Genomic DNA, 15,940 nt, shown 5'->3' with positions numbered 1-15,940 from the left:
TATTAGACGCGTTTCGTGTCTTCTCTTTTGTTTTTTTTTTCTTTGAAGACTGCTCTGTTGGTAATCGTTAATGCTTGACCGGTGTTGTTAGTACGGGTTCCCTGTGTGCTGAGAAGTTGAGGATTAGCGATTTGTCCCATCACATTTTAGTGTCTCCCTATGAGTGGTGTTCGCTGTGTTTCGGCTTTACCCGAGCAGTTACGGAAAAAACACGCCTAATTTAAAAAAAAAAACGGGGGGCTCGTGGTTGTTAGGCTTTTTTTTTTTTTGCCGTGCCCTTTTCCGTGCGCTGGTGGAGCTTTTGCTAAAGGGACATTGAAGAAAGACAACTCCATTAAACGATTTTTTTCTGTGAAACTTTTTTCTCTGGCTCGTCCTCTCCTCCTCTCTTCCTCTGGTCCGGCAGCAGATGACGCACTTTTAGCGGAGAAAATTGCATTTCAAAACCTTCCCACCAGGGGGTTCAGACTCAAGACGACCTTTTTGAAATAAATGCCGATGTAGCGTAGCCTCTGGGATCCGCACACAGAAGGAACGATGCCGATGCTCGTATCTGTTTCGAAATCGGCCGGCCATGCCGACACCTCTTCGTTTTCTTTTTTTGCTTTTTCCTACCTTACAGCAGCTCCCTTTTCGGTGCGGATGGTCTCTTTGTGAATATATATTGCAAAGTCACCCCTGGTGCCCCGTTGATGGCGGCCGACTTGTATTTGTGGACCGGATCTCTTTGACCGTTTAGTTACTTGAACACGCGCCAGGGGATGCGGCATATCATCATCATCAACCTTACTACACCTTCTCTTACCAGACAGCCCGTTTTTGGCGTGTGGCACGTCACTTGAAGGAAGAATGCAGAGGAAAAGGTACAGTGCAGGAGATTAGCCCACTCGATAGGCAAAGCCAGCGCTTTCTTCGCCGGAGATCGGTTCCCGCACTGCGGCGCGCGCGCCGGGGTCCGGACGCTGGACGCGTTGTCCCTCTTTTCCCCATCCTCCCGGCATGCGGGCGCGTTTACCGGGAAGAAGCCGAGGAAGAGGGAAGAGGTGGCGTCTGGCCGAGCCACGGCTACAAAGCGTGCTCGCGCGAGTCGCGAGGGCATTGCCGAGGCGAGCGCTCCTTCTTGTTCTTGTGTTCTCGTTGTTGAGATGCAGCTGCGTTGTCGCTGTCTGCAATGCACGTAGTACGTGCGGGTCGTGCGATCGCCTCTCTCCCTCGTGCGCAGAGCGGGTTAACTATCTCTCTCTCTCTCGCTCCCTTCTGTGCGAGCCGCGTACTCGATCTGCGCCGTGTGTTGTCGTCCCCGGGAAAGATGCGGGCGCCGGAGACGGCCGCGTCCGGCGAGAACGGCGGGGGGGTCATCGATTTTCCGCGGGACTCCCGCTGCACGGCCGGTGTAGAGCGGTCCCCGACCACCGACCCGGGAGCAGCGCTGGGAAGGCAGGCGGCGCACGCACCACTGGTACGCTGCTCCCGGATGCCGAGCGGGGAAGCGTAATTCCCCGGGGGAAAGAGGGGGGGGGGGGGGGTCGTGTCTCGGCGTGCAAAAAAAGAAAAAAAAATGAAATCAAAACGGAGGGGAGTGGGTAAGAGCGCCTGCGGAAGACGACGGAAATCAAGGAACGGGCCGGAACTTGTCCTTTATGTCCCCGCGGGGTGTGGTTACAGGGGGACTCCTGCTGGAGCTCCTTGGACGCGATGTTGCAGGCAGCCGCTGGACTCGTGCAGCTATACGCAGTGAGACGAAATTGAGTAATGAAAAGGAAAATGCCGCCTTATAGCACTGGTCAGCCCCTGGGCGGGGTTCTCGGCGGTTCACATTTTTCACGCATCAGTCAGGCACGTCCGGTGAATTTCTGTGTCGCTGTGAATGACTTACTGGGATACGACTAAAAAACGAAGCGGCTTTTACCCGAAAAAGAATCCTCTTCCAGCCAGTGGCGTCGGCCGATTCTCATGATCCTGCTAGCAGGGTCATGAGGTCGGCCGACGCCATTGGCTGGAAGGGGGTCATTTGACGGGCAAAAAGCATAGTCATGAGAATCGGCCGACGCCATTGGCTGGAAGGGGGTCATTTGACAGGCAAAAGCTGCTTCGTTCTTGAGTTATATTCATAGACTGTAGGTGCTCGATCCGCTGTGGAAATGTTGGCGAAACAATTTCATCTCTGGCGACGAAGACCAAATAGTGCTTTTTAGGGTGAAATTACGTACTTCTGACAAAATAAAAATAAAAGTGGCGTTAAGTGGTATAGGCACCAATGGTTGAGTTACATTGGTGCATTTTATCTGGTGTTCTTACAAATATCGAGTGTGGAAATGGGGCGTGCTCCGGGTAGGTTAAAAAGCCCAAATTGGCACCTTCGTAATGATTCTTATTTCGTTAGTCGCAAAATAGTGTTTGTTCACAATTTTGTCCATTGGGGTGCAGCTTCTATTGTGCGTGTATCTTCCGAGAAGCTTCAACGCTCGGCAGCGGCGGTGCCGTTGTGAACGCGCGTTTGCCTTTGTCCCGCGCGGCTAAAGGCGGCGGTTGTGTACGAGCGGAAACGGAGGCGCTACCAGCGGCCTGTAATGGGCAGTTATAATGGACTGCGCTTTGTAGAGGGGGGAAAGGGGGGGGGGGGGGGCGTGCTATAGACAACCCACTCCCCTCCCCTTCCGCAAACGACTCGGCTTTCGTCCGATAGGTGGCGGCTACCCGGTCGACGCGCTGCTCAAATGGAAGTCAGTTTCTTCTCCAGCCGTTGGTTTAGTGGTCGGTCGAGCCGGAAGGCGGGGGCTATAAGCGGGCTATAACAATGAAATGTGTAGTTGCCTGACCGAACTGTCTGCGGTCCACCAGGATGGTCGGCCTCTGTGGCGAACTGCTTTCATTCCACGTCGTGTTTACCTTCAACTGCAGAAAAAAATTTTTTTTCACGCGACTCCACGACGTCCTTATTTTCCTTAGTGGCTGATCATTCGCTCATTTTTATTTATATATAGTTTATGTTCTTGCTTATCTCCATAAATTTTTTTTTCAGCGGCTCTGTTCATGTGTCTACCCGGGTACGCATATCGGGACTGCGTCCACTCTATACTCGTTCGCGCCAGCGTTGCGCTCATTCTCTTTCTTGTAGTTTACTACTTTCTTTCCTTTTTGTTTTTGTTTGTTTCCATCTGTTCTATCGTCTCCCTGTCGTTCGCGGCGTATGTGTACGCATTCGCTGGTCGTGCGCTTTGTCGCGACGAGCGCCAGTGTTGCTTTCACCGCTGATTTCGCCTGTAGCGCTGCACTACTCCGCGTGTACCTGCGCTGCGCTCTACATCGAGACACTATTTTCCTCTACTGTTTCCCGGGCGCTCCGGACGCCCCGTTTTACGGCCTTTCGTTCCGCCTGTGGAGCACGGAGCCCGAGCTCCGCGCCACTCGTTGACTGTCGCACCAGCGGCGAGGCTCGGTTGCTTGTTTGCTTGGCGCAAGGTCGTTTCACGGCCTACGGGGTCACTGAATGGCGTTTATGAGCCTCTCTCTTTCTCTCTCTCTCTCTCTCATTTTTGTTTATTTCGCTCAGGGACGTATAGGGAAGGGAGAGATAGGTCCCGTGGTCGTTGCCCCCTCTACATGTATATAAGGGACTCGTTCATTACGGCCTTTCACTTGGAACCGAGTCCGCGGCGTTTCCATCCTGTTCGGGCTCGCTGGAAGGGTGGAAATTGGCTTTCGGCCGCTTGCGGTGTACTCGTTGGTTTACTTCGTTCTTCCTTTCTTTTTTGTTGGGCGAGTAGGTAAAGAAGAGCGCAAAAAAAGGAATCCAGTGACGAACCTGCAGTCCGTTAGCTAATGGGTCCTTGCGTAATCTCCTCCACCATCGCGCCCCTCACAGGCAGTTCGTGTCGGCCCTCTGTCCATCTGTTGATAAAGGGCGGTTCCTGGGAGATAAGAATTCGTCGGCTGGCATTTGAATTCCTGTCGCTATTCGTTCCAGCCATTTCAACACGGAGGACAGCCTCGCGTAGCGTGGGCTAAAACGCCAAAAAAAGAAGCAAGGGCGGGTGTGAGGGGAGGGGGGGGGGGGCGATGAGGGAGAGTGCACTTTTAGTAGTTTCGTTTTCAGCAGCCCTCGCGTCTTCTTTTGCTCGGTCCTCGTGTTGCTACGCGCTGCCCAAAACGATATAACACCAGCTGTAGTCGGATACAACTCAAGAAAGAAGCGGCTTTTCCCTATCAAAGGACCCCCTTCCAACCAATGGCATGGGCCGATTCTCATGACCCTGCTAGTGTGACAGTACAGGGAGTGGCTGATGAAAGGGGATAGTTCTCTACCTCCATTCTCAGGGGCAGTCCCCCCCCCCCCCCCTGTATTGTTACGCTAGCAGGGTCATAAGAATCGGCCGACGCCATTGGCTGGAAGGGGGTTCTTCTATGGAGAAAAGCCGCTTCGTTCTTGCGTTGTATCCGACTACAGCCTGACAGCTTGGCCTATACTTTCGGTTTCCTTTGCGTTGCACGTCATCATATTAAATTTTTTTGCTTTACTCGGAGAGCGGGGCGAGTTCTCGTGCTTTTCAGTCCACGGTTTGATCCATCGCTTTTTTCAAGTGTAGGCCGGGTCCTTTCTTAGGCGACTGAGAGGAATTTGATGAGCTCGTGCCTTTCGTTTCAATGTCTCCGCCCTTAAGAAGTGGGTGAGGTAGGAACTGTGCCACTGGCCTAGCGTGAACTGATATCATTTTGCCACATTCAAGTTAGCTCGTCCTCCGGATCGCGTTTGCCCATCACAGGCGAAACTTGCTTGTTCAGGGTGACAAGTCCAGCTTCTTTTTACTGTAATAATTAAGCGCTTACTTTCGTGGCTGTGGGCAGTATATCTAAAAAAATCAGTTTGTTTGTCATTATGTTAACTCACTTGGTGGGTGTGAATGTTCCGAGAAACATTCCGTAGAAAAAAAACATTGTTTGCGGAGCGCTTGTCATAACGTGTGGCATGGTATATGAAAAGAGTAGCCTTGACGATTCTGTAGACAATATGCGGAGAGCACAACGCCACCTTTTAATGTCCGCAAGGTAACAGAGGCGTGCAGTGTGAATAGGAGTGCTTGAACACGGAATTCTGACCCATATTCGAATAAGTATCGTACTAAGAGGTATGGCAGCCACCGTGACCATTTCCCTGCGTTCCTCTTTTTTTTTTCTCTGGCGCAGTACTCCACTTTCGTCGTTGTCTTTCTTTCCGCGCCTATAAATGGGAACTGGTGACGTCGGCACGGCGCGCGTACGCGCTCTCTCCGCAGGCGGAAACGGCCCGGAAGTAACTTCCGGTACCTGTTTTCGCACCCTCCAATGGCCTATCTTGTGCGTTGTTTTTATGCCAGGCGCTGTTCAGGTTCCTGTGTTGTTCTTTCTTGTTATTTACCCCCCTGCTTTAGTTACCTGCACCGATAAAACCACCGCGATGTTTGAAGCGCTTCTTTCTAGCTCCCCTTAGGGGATAGTGTGGCTCAATAGCGAATAGTTCTGCATGAAATCAAGTTTTGGTTTAATAGAGCAGGTGTCGCGAGTGACCGTTATTGTCACAGCAGGTGAAGTAGTTCCATAGAAGGCGCATTCGATGAAAGGAGTTTGAGAGGAATGTTGCTCGTGTTCTGCGTACGACTCAATGCACGCGTTTCATCCGGTGTTTTGAAGCTTCGGTTTCTTTCTACTGTAAGCCGAACTCGTTAGCACTCGTTAATCTCTACTGTCACTCATAGCTGACGCCCATCGTTATTTCCGGCATTGGTTGTTAGTTTTATTTCCTAGGTGCTTCATGTGCCGTTGATTTTCGAGCGTACATCGGATGACACGAGTCTGCCGGAAGGTTAGCTGCAGGTTCGTTTGACTGGCGAAATATCGCAGAGGAATCGGCTGTCTTTTTTTAATGTGTGTATGACGGAGACATACTCCAAGCACCGACCGTTTTTTCGTACTTTTGTTTTACCCTTTCATCGGATATCTCTTTATCCCGTAGGTTTCGTCACCCAGTCTCGCGGGACACGAAGTGGGTGCAATAGACATTTCCATTGAGTGCGACACCCTTGATATGTTGCGTGTCCAAGTGAAGTCGTTGTTCTCATCTCTATTTCGTCCCTTTTTGGCCTCTTTGTCACAAATTCTGTCACCTGGACTGAGAGAGAAAGGAGTATGACTCCCAAAATGTTCCCTGATGCTCCTGCGAAAAGTGTCTCTAGTACTCCGAACAGCTTGTAGTCCTCGTTAGTACCGGCGCCAACGCCCTCGCTGTTGCTGGAACATCTCTTCTCTAAGACGTCTCGAACCAATGTCACTCTTACGAAGGGAAGCGTACGAAATAACTGTTGCGAACTCCCTGGTACAGTTTGCGCTGAAAATTTTCGTGCTTCATGATATGCCATCCGCCTCATGATATACCGTCCGCATCATGAGGTGCCGTCCGCGTCATCATGTGCCGTCCGCGTCGTGATATGGCGTCTGCGTCGTGATATGCCATTCCTATTCTGTTAATCTGATATGAGGTGTGGCCCTCTAATTCGCAGTACTACCGCTTTCAGATACGTATACAGGTTCATTCACGGGGTATACATATCCGCCGCACGCTCCCCTGATGCTTCGCTGTTGCTGGACCACGAAAGAAAACCACCGCGCCTGATTATCTTGTACTGATTTAGCCTGATTAGACTTGGGCAGTATCCACGACTGAGTCTGCACCAGCCACTGCGCGATCTTCTCACGAAGCGATGCCCCAGACGCGTTGGGTTCGGGGCCTGAATGCGTCGCACAGAGCACCCGCCCTCTCCCCTGGGATCGTTCCTCATAGAGGCTTGCTTTTTTTTGTGTCTAACCTTTTATGACCTTGGACAGCGCCCTACCGTGGTCATCCTGGTTTCAAAAGCATAGATAAGACATTCTCAGCGTTCATCTTTGGTACCTACGTAGTAGCCGCAAGAAAAATGAAAATGCTTTTCTTACGAGCATCTGGCGGCGCCTCCTTATGCAGTTTGCGCCGAAATAGAGCGATGGTCAAACATTCGAAGATACAGCTCGAAAGCTTTCAAAAATGCAGACCAAATTTTGACTCCATCTTCGAGTTTATTCAATATTTTTAATTCTTGAAAACAACTACCCAACACTGGTTGGACCGTAGCTGCGCCTTCGCGATTATTCAGCATATGCAGTGATAGTAGAACATGGTTAAATACCGCTTGCGCCCCAGGCCATAGGAAAGTGACAGGCCCTATCCTGACCATAAGGGCGTACTAGCGAAATTGAACACTGGTAGCTTAGCTTGATGACCCCAGTGGTCCCAAATTACGCGGCGTGGTGCTCTGTGCTCGCTTAGGGTCGGGGGGTTAATTCCAACAACAAAACTCTCGGACGTGCTCCATGTCGCGTCCTGGGTTGTGTGCGCGTGCGCAGCAACGGCCTCTCTCGAGGCCGGCCGCGCTGCCGCCTGCAGTCGAGCCTGCGCCGGGCCGACCGGAGCCACCAGCAACACCAGTCCCCTGGCGACCAGCAGCAGCGGCTGCTGCGCCAACTGCTCGAGACCCAGCGGCGCCAGGTGCTGCTACACAGCTTGGCCTGGCTCAGCCGCGCCGCGCTGGCTCCCATGACGCGCGCCGGAACGGGAGGCAACAACGGCGCTGCTGACGGCGGCGCCACGGCGACGGGGGGCGTGGCCAACGGTGGCGTAGCAGGTGCGACGGCGAGCAGCCGCCGGCGCCTGGGCAAGCGCCTTCGCGCCAAGGCAGCCCAGCTGGCCAGGGAGACGCTGGGCAGGCAGCTGCTGCAGGGACTGGTGGCACGCAGCCTGCTCAAGGGGGCCAGAGCGCGCACCGCGGCCCTGACCGGCGCGCCCCTGCCCTGGCTCGCGCTGCTGGTAATGAGTGACTCCTCACTGCCGCCCCGTGAACCTATGGTCAATGTGTGTTTAGTATTGGTACTTCGCCTGACGAGTTTCATGGGCGAAGCTGTAAATGGAGTTGGCACTAAAGCTGGTGTCTAGCACTGGAATCGGAATTATTTTCTATCGCTGTAGCAGGAATGCTATTCTATACTGTAATTATGCATGCTTGGGTTTCTCCATTCACTTGCTCAGTGGTCGCGCCATTTTGCCATTCGAATACAGTGTTCGCAGGCCCGGTCGGGTGCAAGAACTCTAGCCTGCTCACACCTGCACGTGTGTATACGGTGATGAATCCATGCAGGTTTGTCCAGAGCCACGCAATTTGCTCACAGCTCGAAACTTGAGGTGTAGCTCTGTTCCATAAGCACTGATTACTTTTTGAGCTGAATAGGTGTGCCTTAATGAGTCGTTGAGAAACTGAAGTGGTTATGAGTGGGGAAGATGATCTTTGCTAAGCGAATGTGTCGGACACTTCTGCGAGGTCTTGTTCAAGTTTAGGCTTTCCTGGGATGATATGGTCGGGTCGCAGGCAGTATGCGCGTGTTCGCTGAGAGTGCTCTCCAATGAAGTGACAAAAAATTGAAGCCTTAAAAAAAAGCGCATGATGGCAGCATCGGATGTGAGGAGACCTAATTGCAGACCATAACGCCCGTTTCTGGCAGCCCTCACGGCGCTCTCAAGTCTTCCGGTTCCCAGCGAGGAACTCGGGACGTCTGCAAAGAACGCTCTCGCCTTGTTGCCGCCGACGCGGTCGGGTGAGTTCCTCCGGCGACTCGATATAAACAGCTCGCGCATCCGTCACAAAACTCTTGGCACTTATGATGCCCGCCTGCCTCCGGGGCATTGTAGTTGGTAGTTGTGTCACGGGGGCGGTTTGGCTCTATTCTTATCCATTCTGGCAGCCTGTGCGTGGGGGCTAGCCTTCATTCTGTGAGAACGGGAAATAAAGAGTGCCAAACGGCGCGAAGGTGTTCTCCGCCCCGTCTTCTCCCGAGTGGGCAGGTCGCGCACGGGCCGGTCCTCGACTGGCTGCAGCGGCAGCCCGTGATTGTCCTCGCGGCCACTTAGTGACGAAGACGAATGGCGAGGCGAGGCCTGGACTGCGCTCGCGGAGGCTATTATCGCCGCCGTAGGAGAGGGGCGGGTTCGGGGGAAACAACGGCTCTGTGATCCGGTTCATTAAGGAGCGTCGCTGCCTCGTCTCCCCTTGTGTCCTGACAAATGGACACGCAGGAGTCCGTCGGTCGGTTGTTGACGGGGCTGGGGACCGTTGTACTCTCTGATTGGCTCCGCTATAGGTGCTGTCGGGGCGACTGAATTGTTTTGCGGCTTGGGGCGTGCTTTACGTGTCCCTTCGAGCGATCGCGGTTAGAGCTAGTTTGGCGACGCATTGACGAGCTTACCACACAAGCACGCGATCAAGGACCCCTGGCGGGAAACGTGCCATTATGTAGTGTTAGTACAGGATTTTCCTGTGAGCCAGCGTCCCCATCGAAGCGGGCGCTCCCTCTCGGAGGATGGCTTGGTTTGCTATCGCAGCGCCGAGGATTTGTACTCATAGATGAATCTTTCGTCTCTTGTAAACTCTGGGCGACATTCAGGTTGCTGATTATTTTTACGCGCTGAAACTGACGTCATTTGAATCTGGGCCAAACGGTTGTGAAGGAGTCTCTGCGCTTGTTTAATTCGCAATTACTTTAGTTCGTAAGACGAGTGCATCGTATTGTGCAAAGCACTGTCGGCGCTTGCAATTTGGCTCTCTCTCTCTCTCTATATGTACTGTCTCGTCGTTTACGGCCGGCAAGGAATGGTTCCGCATGTGACGCCAACTTTCCAAAACTTGGCCAGAAGAATGGAATGCAGACGCCCTTGCGCCCGTGGGCGCGACAGGCTTTGTGTATCTTGGCAACCACTACCAACTTCTTGCAAACCCTTCATAGGCTACGCTGCCTGCACCGGGGCAGAGAGCCTAAGCTTGCTATTAGTGGCCCTCATTTACGGCGCTGCAAACGCGGCTAAAGTCCCATTGCGGGCTTGAAGAAAAATTGTCTCTGCGGCGCTTCCCACTTTGAGGCATTACCTGGCCGTGCCAGCATTAATTCTCCTGCATGTTCGGAGTATTGTGGCGCCTAACGTGTCACTCCTTCCGGCGGACTTCGTGAAAAACTGCGCCTCCATCGCTACCGCAGCCGCCTTCTTCGTGCGCGCAAACCTTGTGCGACACTGTGTAAAGAGTCCGAATAGCAGCTCGCAAAGTCACTCCCCCTCCCAGCACTGCTGAGTGTGGTCTCGTGTCCCAACTTTCGGAAAGCGCCGCTCGTTGCCGCGCCGACAGTCCGCGTGTTGTTTCGCGAATTCGCCGATGCCTTAGCGAAGAAAGAAACCGAGGATGCCTCGCTTCTCATCAATCCACCCTCGCGTCCCCTATTTCCCTGTCTCCCGCGTCTGTACCTGTTTGCCGCGCATTGTTTTGTACAGTTGCGTGTACTACTCGAGTGTACGGTAGGCGGAGTAGTGAAGCGTCGCTGACACTGTGCGCTGTCGCCAACTTTTCGGAGTGGGATGGCAGTAAGAGAAAGGGGGGGGGGGGGGGGTATGGCAGAAGAGCCGGCAACGTTATACACTACCTGGCCGCGGCCCGGTCGTTTGTCAAGTGTCCTGTCCCGACGCCGTGCGGGGTAAGAAGGGAGGGAGGGTGGAGGAGCTCTCGGTGAAGCGCCGGCGCGTGCAGGAACCCTTTGTTTCCGCCTGTCCTGTCCTTTGTGTGCGCTCGCCGAGGCCGAAACACCACCGCTCGCCGTCGGCGAGGCTTTGGGTTCGCCCGAGCGTGCTTGTTTCGCCTTTCGTTGTTGTACCATTGCATTTTTCCCCCTATCTAAGCTCTGCCCGCTGTGCTCGGGGAGGCTTACATTTTGCGGAAGGCAGGTCGCGCTGCGGCCGTGTGAAGCGAAGTGTACAGGGCGTGCCATGTTCTCTGGGACTTGTAGCCCGGCTTAGTTTCGGGCCGCGAGTTTGGCGACGGCGCGCTCGTGGGAGTCCCCGAGTAGAGAGGACGGGTTTGTTTCCCTTATATCCATGTTTTCTTCCCTTCGTTGTCACTGAACCGTGAAATGCTCCGGTGTGTGGCGCTGGCTGCATTACTGGGTGGTTGGAAAACAGCTCCAGTGTGGTTGCGGACCGACCTGCTTGGCTTTTGCCGGCTTGGGAAGGACCGGACGCAGAATGACCGCGTAAGAGGCGTCGTTCAAGTGGCAAACACAAGAGCGAAGCGAAAGGAGTCAGTTCTACGTCAGTTTGGTCGCGTGATGAAGAGAGGTGAGAAAATGTGGCGGGAAAAGAGTGTTAAAAGGTGGGCAGGAAAGGGAAGAGAACACGTGACTGACCAAAGTGGATGTGGAGAGAGCTGTGTGGGTTAGATCTCAAGGGGAAGTTCAGGGAAAGTCCAAGACCCGAAAGTTGCTCCAAACCCTTTCCGGCTCCATTTGTTGGATCTTGCTTCTCGGCCCAATGTCCTTAATTCGCTTTTTTGTGCGTCCTTCCTTTATGAAAGTGGTCTCTAGGCTTTTTATGGACTCTATTGCCTTCCGATCGATTATTCCTTTTGTCAATTCATAGTGTGTAGACAAAAGTCTACTAACAGTGTATTGCCGTAAATTACGAATTGTCTGCAGACTTTCTATAAGGTTTGTATTGCCTCTAGACTATACTCCATGGAATGTGTCTATAGAAAGGCTTCACACTTTACAGGCAAAGTGTATGGACAGTCTATAGACTGTGTAAATAATTTTTTTTAAGGAGTGCTGTCGCACCTGCAGGTCCCTAGCATTTTCGTGGCCCCTCCGGCCGCCACGACAGATTGTGCAGCTAGCCTGTGCATTCGCCAAGACGCGCACACAGCAGGTCGTTCACCTTTCCACTCTCTCTGGTGCCGATGTGTTGCCATTTGCGCCAGCGGTTCCGTCTTGGTGCGCCAACTGGCCGCAGTCTTTCCGCCGGCACATTTCGGTTTGCCCTCTTCTCCGACACGATGACCGCGCGGACATCCGCTCCCGCGCGTGCGCGCTTGCCGCGGGGAGCCCAGAAAAAACTCCGAGCATCCTCCCCTCGGAAGCAAAGCGCGGAAATGCTGGTAGGATATGGCGAGAGGATGGGGCCGGAGCATTACGCTTGTCCCGGAAACGGCGCTTCTTCCCCTCATCCCTGGGGTCCGATTCCTTTCCCCTCTTCGCTGCCTGTGGGCGCCGGGCGCGTTTGCATGGGCGCGCATTAAATTTCACGCCGAGCACTCGTAGTGAGAGGGAAAGGGGGCTCGGTTCAGTGTGCTGCGCTACCGTTTCCGCTTTGCCTCTAGTAGGGCTCCTTTCGTTACTTTTCTTTTTTTCTTTTTTTTTTGCCATCGTCCCCCAGTCGTCGTCCTCCTTCTCTTAAAGTGCCTTAAAACCACTTCCCTGTTTTCCTTCACCCGGACCGCCCTTCCCCTCTCACCCCGGCTCTTTGAGGTCCCCGCGAGACGCTTTTAATCGAGTTTGCATGTCGCGCGTGTGTGGTGGCGACTTTCGCACGTGCGAGTAGTCTATCCCCCTCTCTCTCTATAGCCACCGTTTCCCTCGGACCCATTTCGTCTTCCCCGATTCCCCACTGCGTGTGCCCTCGTGACTGCCTTTCCCATTTTCCGAGTACTGCGAAGGATGGCGGGAAAGGGGGGGGGGGGGGTCTTCTGCGAACTACGGTGCGCCTGCACGTTCGACAAGCTTCTGCAAAGCCAGCGAAGTTCATTGTCTCTGCGCATGTTTGGTTTGGCCGTGAGCAAAGTGCGCCGTATCGTCTTGAGATTCGTTGCAGTGGAGGAGGAGGCAATCGTTTTGTATGTGAGCCCAAATTAATTATCTCCGGTCATTTCACGTCGACGGCCAGCTGGCGTTCCCAGCCATCTGATCGAAACGAAAGGCTCCTGCGCCAAGCGTTGGGGGTGTAAGATGTAGGGAACTACTTCCAAAGCAGGTGGCAGATGACTGCGTAAATTGGAGATCCCATGGAAGAGGTATTTTCCATGAAGTTGGCGTACGTGGCTCGACGCTTATCGAGGACTACTGCACAGTGCAAATGACCAATCGGAGCGGGGACATGCCCCAGGATTTGAACTTCTCACCGAGGCGAAGTCCTTGCGCGCAGCTATTCAGAGCTCTAGCTTCGTGAGGTTTTTCAGCCGGCAGTCAACAGCGCCGCCTCCTCCCCCGCTGGCCGGTGTCAAATGGTCTCGCGTCCCTCTCCCCGCGAGCGGTGGTTGCGCAGTGGTGGCGACGGAACACTGGTGGTGCGCCGAGAAGGATCCCTTGGCGGCCGCCGCCACCGTGGTGACGTTGAAAAAGAGGGGCTCCGCATTCAGCCGGACGCGACCGGTCCATTTCCGTCGGGACACGCGAGCTGGCCTCTTTTCTTCGGCAAGATCTATAGGGTCGATCTGGGCGCGTCGCCCGCTTCTAGCACCACACTTTTGCGCCGCCCCCTCTCTCGGTTGATTTCTTTCTCACCGCTGTGTTTCCTCTCCATTTTTCCCTATTTTTCCTTTTATTTGGGCCGGTTATTTTTCCCCATTCATGGCGGGGGCAGGCGCCGCAGTCGGTGGATCGAAAGCAGGCGTTGAAGAACTCGGGTCTGGGCCGTGGCTTCGACCGGGCTCGGCTGTTGGCGGGCTGCGCATGGCTTCCTCCGAAGCTGTCCCCGGGAGGCGCAAATTGCCCGCCGATGGAACCGCCGGAATGGACTTTCGTGGTTAAGTGCGGCGCGCAGGAGAGAAGTGCACTCTGAGGTTTCTCGTTTTTCGCGTTGATTTTGTAATTTGTATCGTATTTCAAGCGCACATGCATACGCGCACGAGTAGCGGAGGCCTCTTTGGGTAATTGGTTGTAGGTTGGCGTGTTATTAGCTATATCGCATGTCCTGTAGATTGAGTTGCTGGACGTTTTTTTTTTCTTTTCAAGGTGCAAAGATGCCGCACTTTAGAACTGTGTGACAGCGCTTGGAGTACGATGTCATTTATTTATTTATTTTTTGGCGAGCTCGGATTACAAATGAAATTACTCATCGATCGTAAGCTGTTTATCAGATACCTGTAAAATCCACTGCTCATTCACGGTTTCCTTAACGTGGCGCTTTGTGGAAGCGCAAGCTTCACCTGAGCAAATTATCGTTTTCGGTGCACCATGTTCTGTGTGTTCTGCGATGCTCCTACACTCTAAAGGGAGTGTGTTGAGAGGGCAGCTTACACCCTCTTTACTCCTTTCTGTTTGGAGTGTAAAACCACGCGGCGCTTCATGTGTGCACACGGCTGTTCTCTCTCGTTTTGGCAGCCTTAGTGTTCGCTTTCTGAAATGAGTTTTTTTTTAATTTTTGCTAAGCTGATTCTCTGTAATCGGAGCCCTTTCCCGCGTAGCGCGTGTCCTTAGAGTGGCGGCGAGCTAGGGCGAAATCTTTGCAGGGACGTTAACCTTAGGCGTACAGAATTTTGATCGGTCAATTATAGGCCGCGGTGTCGGCAACAAGAACGGCTGCTAGTTTTCATTCACTGGCTTCTAACTGCACACATTTCATCCGCATCGGTAAAGGATAGAGCATGGCTATTGCGTTGTGATATGCTCCTGCGAGCTGTGGCTTGTACGGCTGGGAGGAGAATTGGAAACGAAGTTATTTTTCCAGGATTCGCAGTGTTGAATTGGTTATAAGGGGATATCTCTAGGTTGCATGTGCCAAAGGGAGGCACCAGCAGGAAGCGGAAACTACCGGCTGCTGCCAGACCGCGCGCGCGGCCTTATCCCTGAGTTTCGGGCTTCGTGGGGAAAAAAAAAAAAAAGACGGAAGCCGGAGGCGTTCGCCTTTGGCTCGCCGCCACTCGGGACTTTGTCTTCCCCACGATTGCCTCGCGACAGCGCTACCAATCACGTCAGGATCTGTGCAGAGCCGAACCCGCGGTCCTGCTTCCTCCCCAAGCCGCGCCGAAGAGGAAAGGGGCCGCGAGAAGCGACCGGGGGAGGGATTGCGGAAAAGAGGGGGACGACAGGGGCTGAGGAATCAATCGTGTCCTCCGCTTTCTCTTCCCTCGTTTCCTGTTTTTTTTTTCTTTTCTCGGCGCTCGTCTGGGCGGTTGAGTGTAGCGCGCGGCTACCTTTTCTTTTTCTCATTCGCATTATCCAGCGCTGCCGCTCAAGCGAAGGAAATGATGGCTTCATTTAAGGAAGGGAAAACGGAAAAGCCGGGAACAAAGCAAAATCCTGGGGAATAGTGTTCGGAGTTCCTCGTCTGCTTTCTCTTCGCCGGCCTGCATTTCTCGTGTGGCCGCTTCTTCAGTGTTGCATTTTGTGGCCCTGTTTGGTTTGGTTGAGTGTTTGCTCTTTTCTTTTGGTTTGCTCTGTTTTTTTGCTGGGGGAAACATCGCGTGGAGAAAAAAAGGTCGGTGGGGAAGCGGAAGTTTCAATCTTCTTGTCAGCGTCTCTTCTCCCATTGTTTTTTCTTCTGCGTCGTTTCTCCGTCTGTCTTGGCTGTCGTCTTTTCTCCCTACTCGAGACCGTTCTCTCCCCACTTGATCCCTGTAACTCGGCTCTTGATTGCGAGCGCTTCGGTGGGGAAAAAAATAGGGAGGTTGAAGGCCTCCCCCCCTCATACTGTCACCAGTAGCGATTGAAGCATTGTGGTCTTCAATCTACTGTCTCCTCGGCTTTCTACTCGGGGCAGCTGTGTGATCTAAAGGGAATTTTTCTTTTTGCTTTTTTTGCATTGCCAGTTTTTGCTGCTGCTACTGACATTATTTGTTGCAGTAGCCACACCACAGGGTGGCGTCGCAGTTAGGGCACACTGTGGTGACCAGAACGGAAACCAAAATGGTTAAGTCAAACATAACAGGTGTTCAGGTTCCCAGCTCAGCTACAGTAATAAGAAGAAATGATACGCGCATCACTCGCTATGATTTTTTTTATTGCTTGCGCTTGCTTTTTTTTTTAATGGTAACAATTGAAACTGGACTGATTAATTGAGGGGGATTCATTG

General features: G+C 53.2%; 1 protein-coding gene across 1 annotated transcript in view; it reads left to right on the top strand.

Annotated features, from left to right (window-relative positions):
- Window positions 1-7,091: 7,091 nt before the first annotated feature.
- Window positions 7,092-15,940, top strand: part of LOC144112508 (uncharacterized) — a gene marked incomplete at its 3' end in the record, with an annotated part of 35,780 nt that continues 26,931 nt past the window's right edge. The window contains exon 1 of the mRNA XM_077645328.1: window positions 7,092-7,873. Within this exon, the coding sequence (XP_077501454.1) occupies window positions 7,604-7,873 (270 nt within the window). The remainder of the gene's footprint in view (window positions 7,874-15,940) is intronic.

The sequence above is a fragment of the Amblyomma americanum genome, unplaced genomic scaffold, assembly GCF_052857255.1.
Source record: "Amblyomma americanum isolate KBUSLIRL-KWMA unplaced genomic scaffold, ASM5285725v1 scaffold_333, whole genome shotgun sequence".
Classification (NCBI taxonomy): domain Eukaryota; kingdom Metazoa; phylum Arthropoda; class Arachnida; order Ixodida; family Ixodidae; genus Amblyomma; species Amblyomma americanum.
Note: the sequence above shows the minus strand (reverse complement) of the source record. Positions and strands in the feature narration are given on the sequence as shown.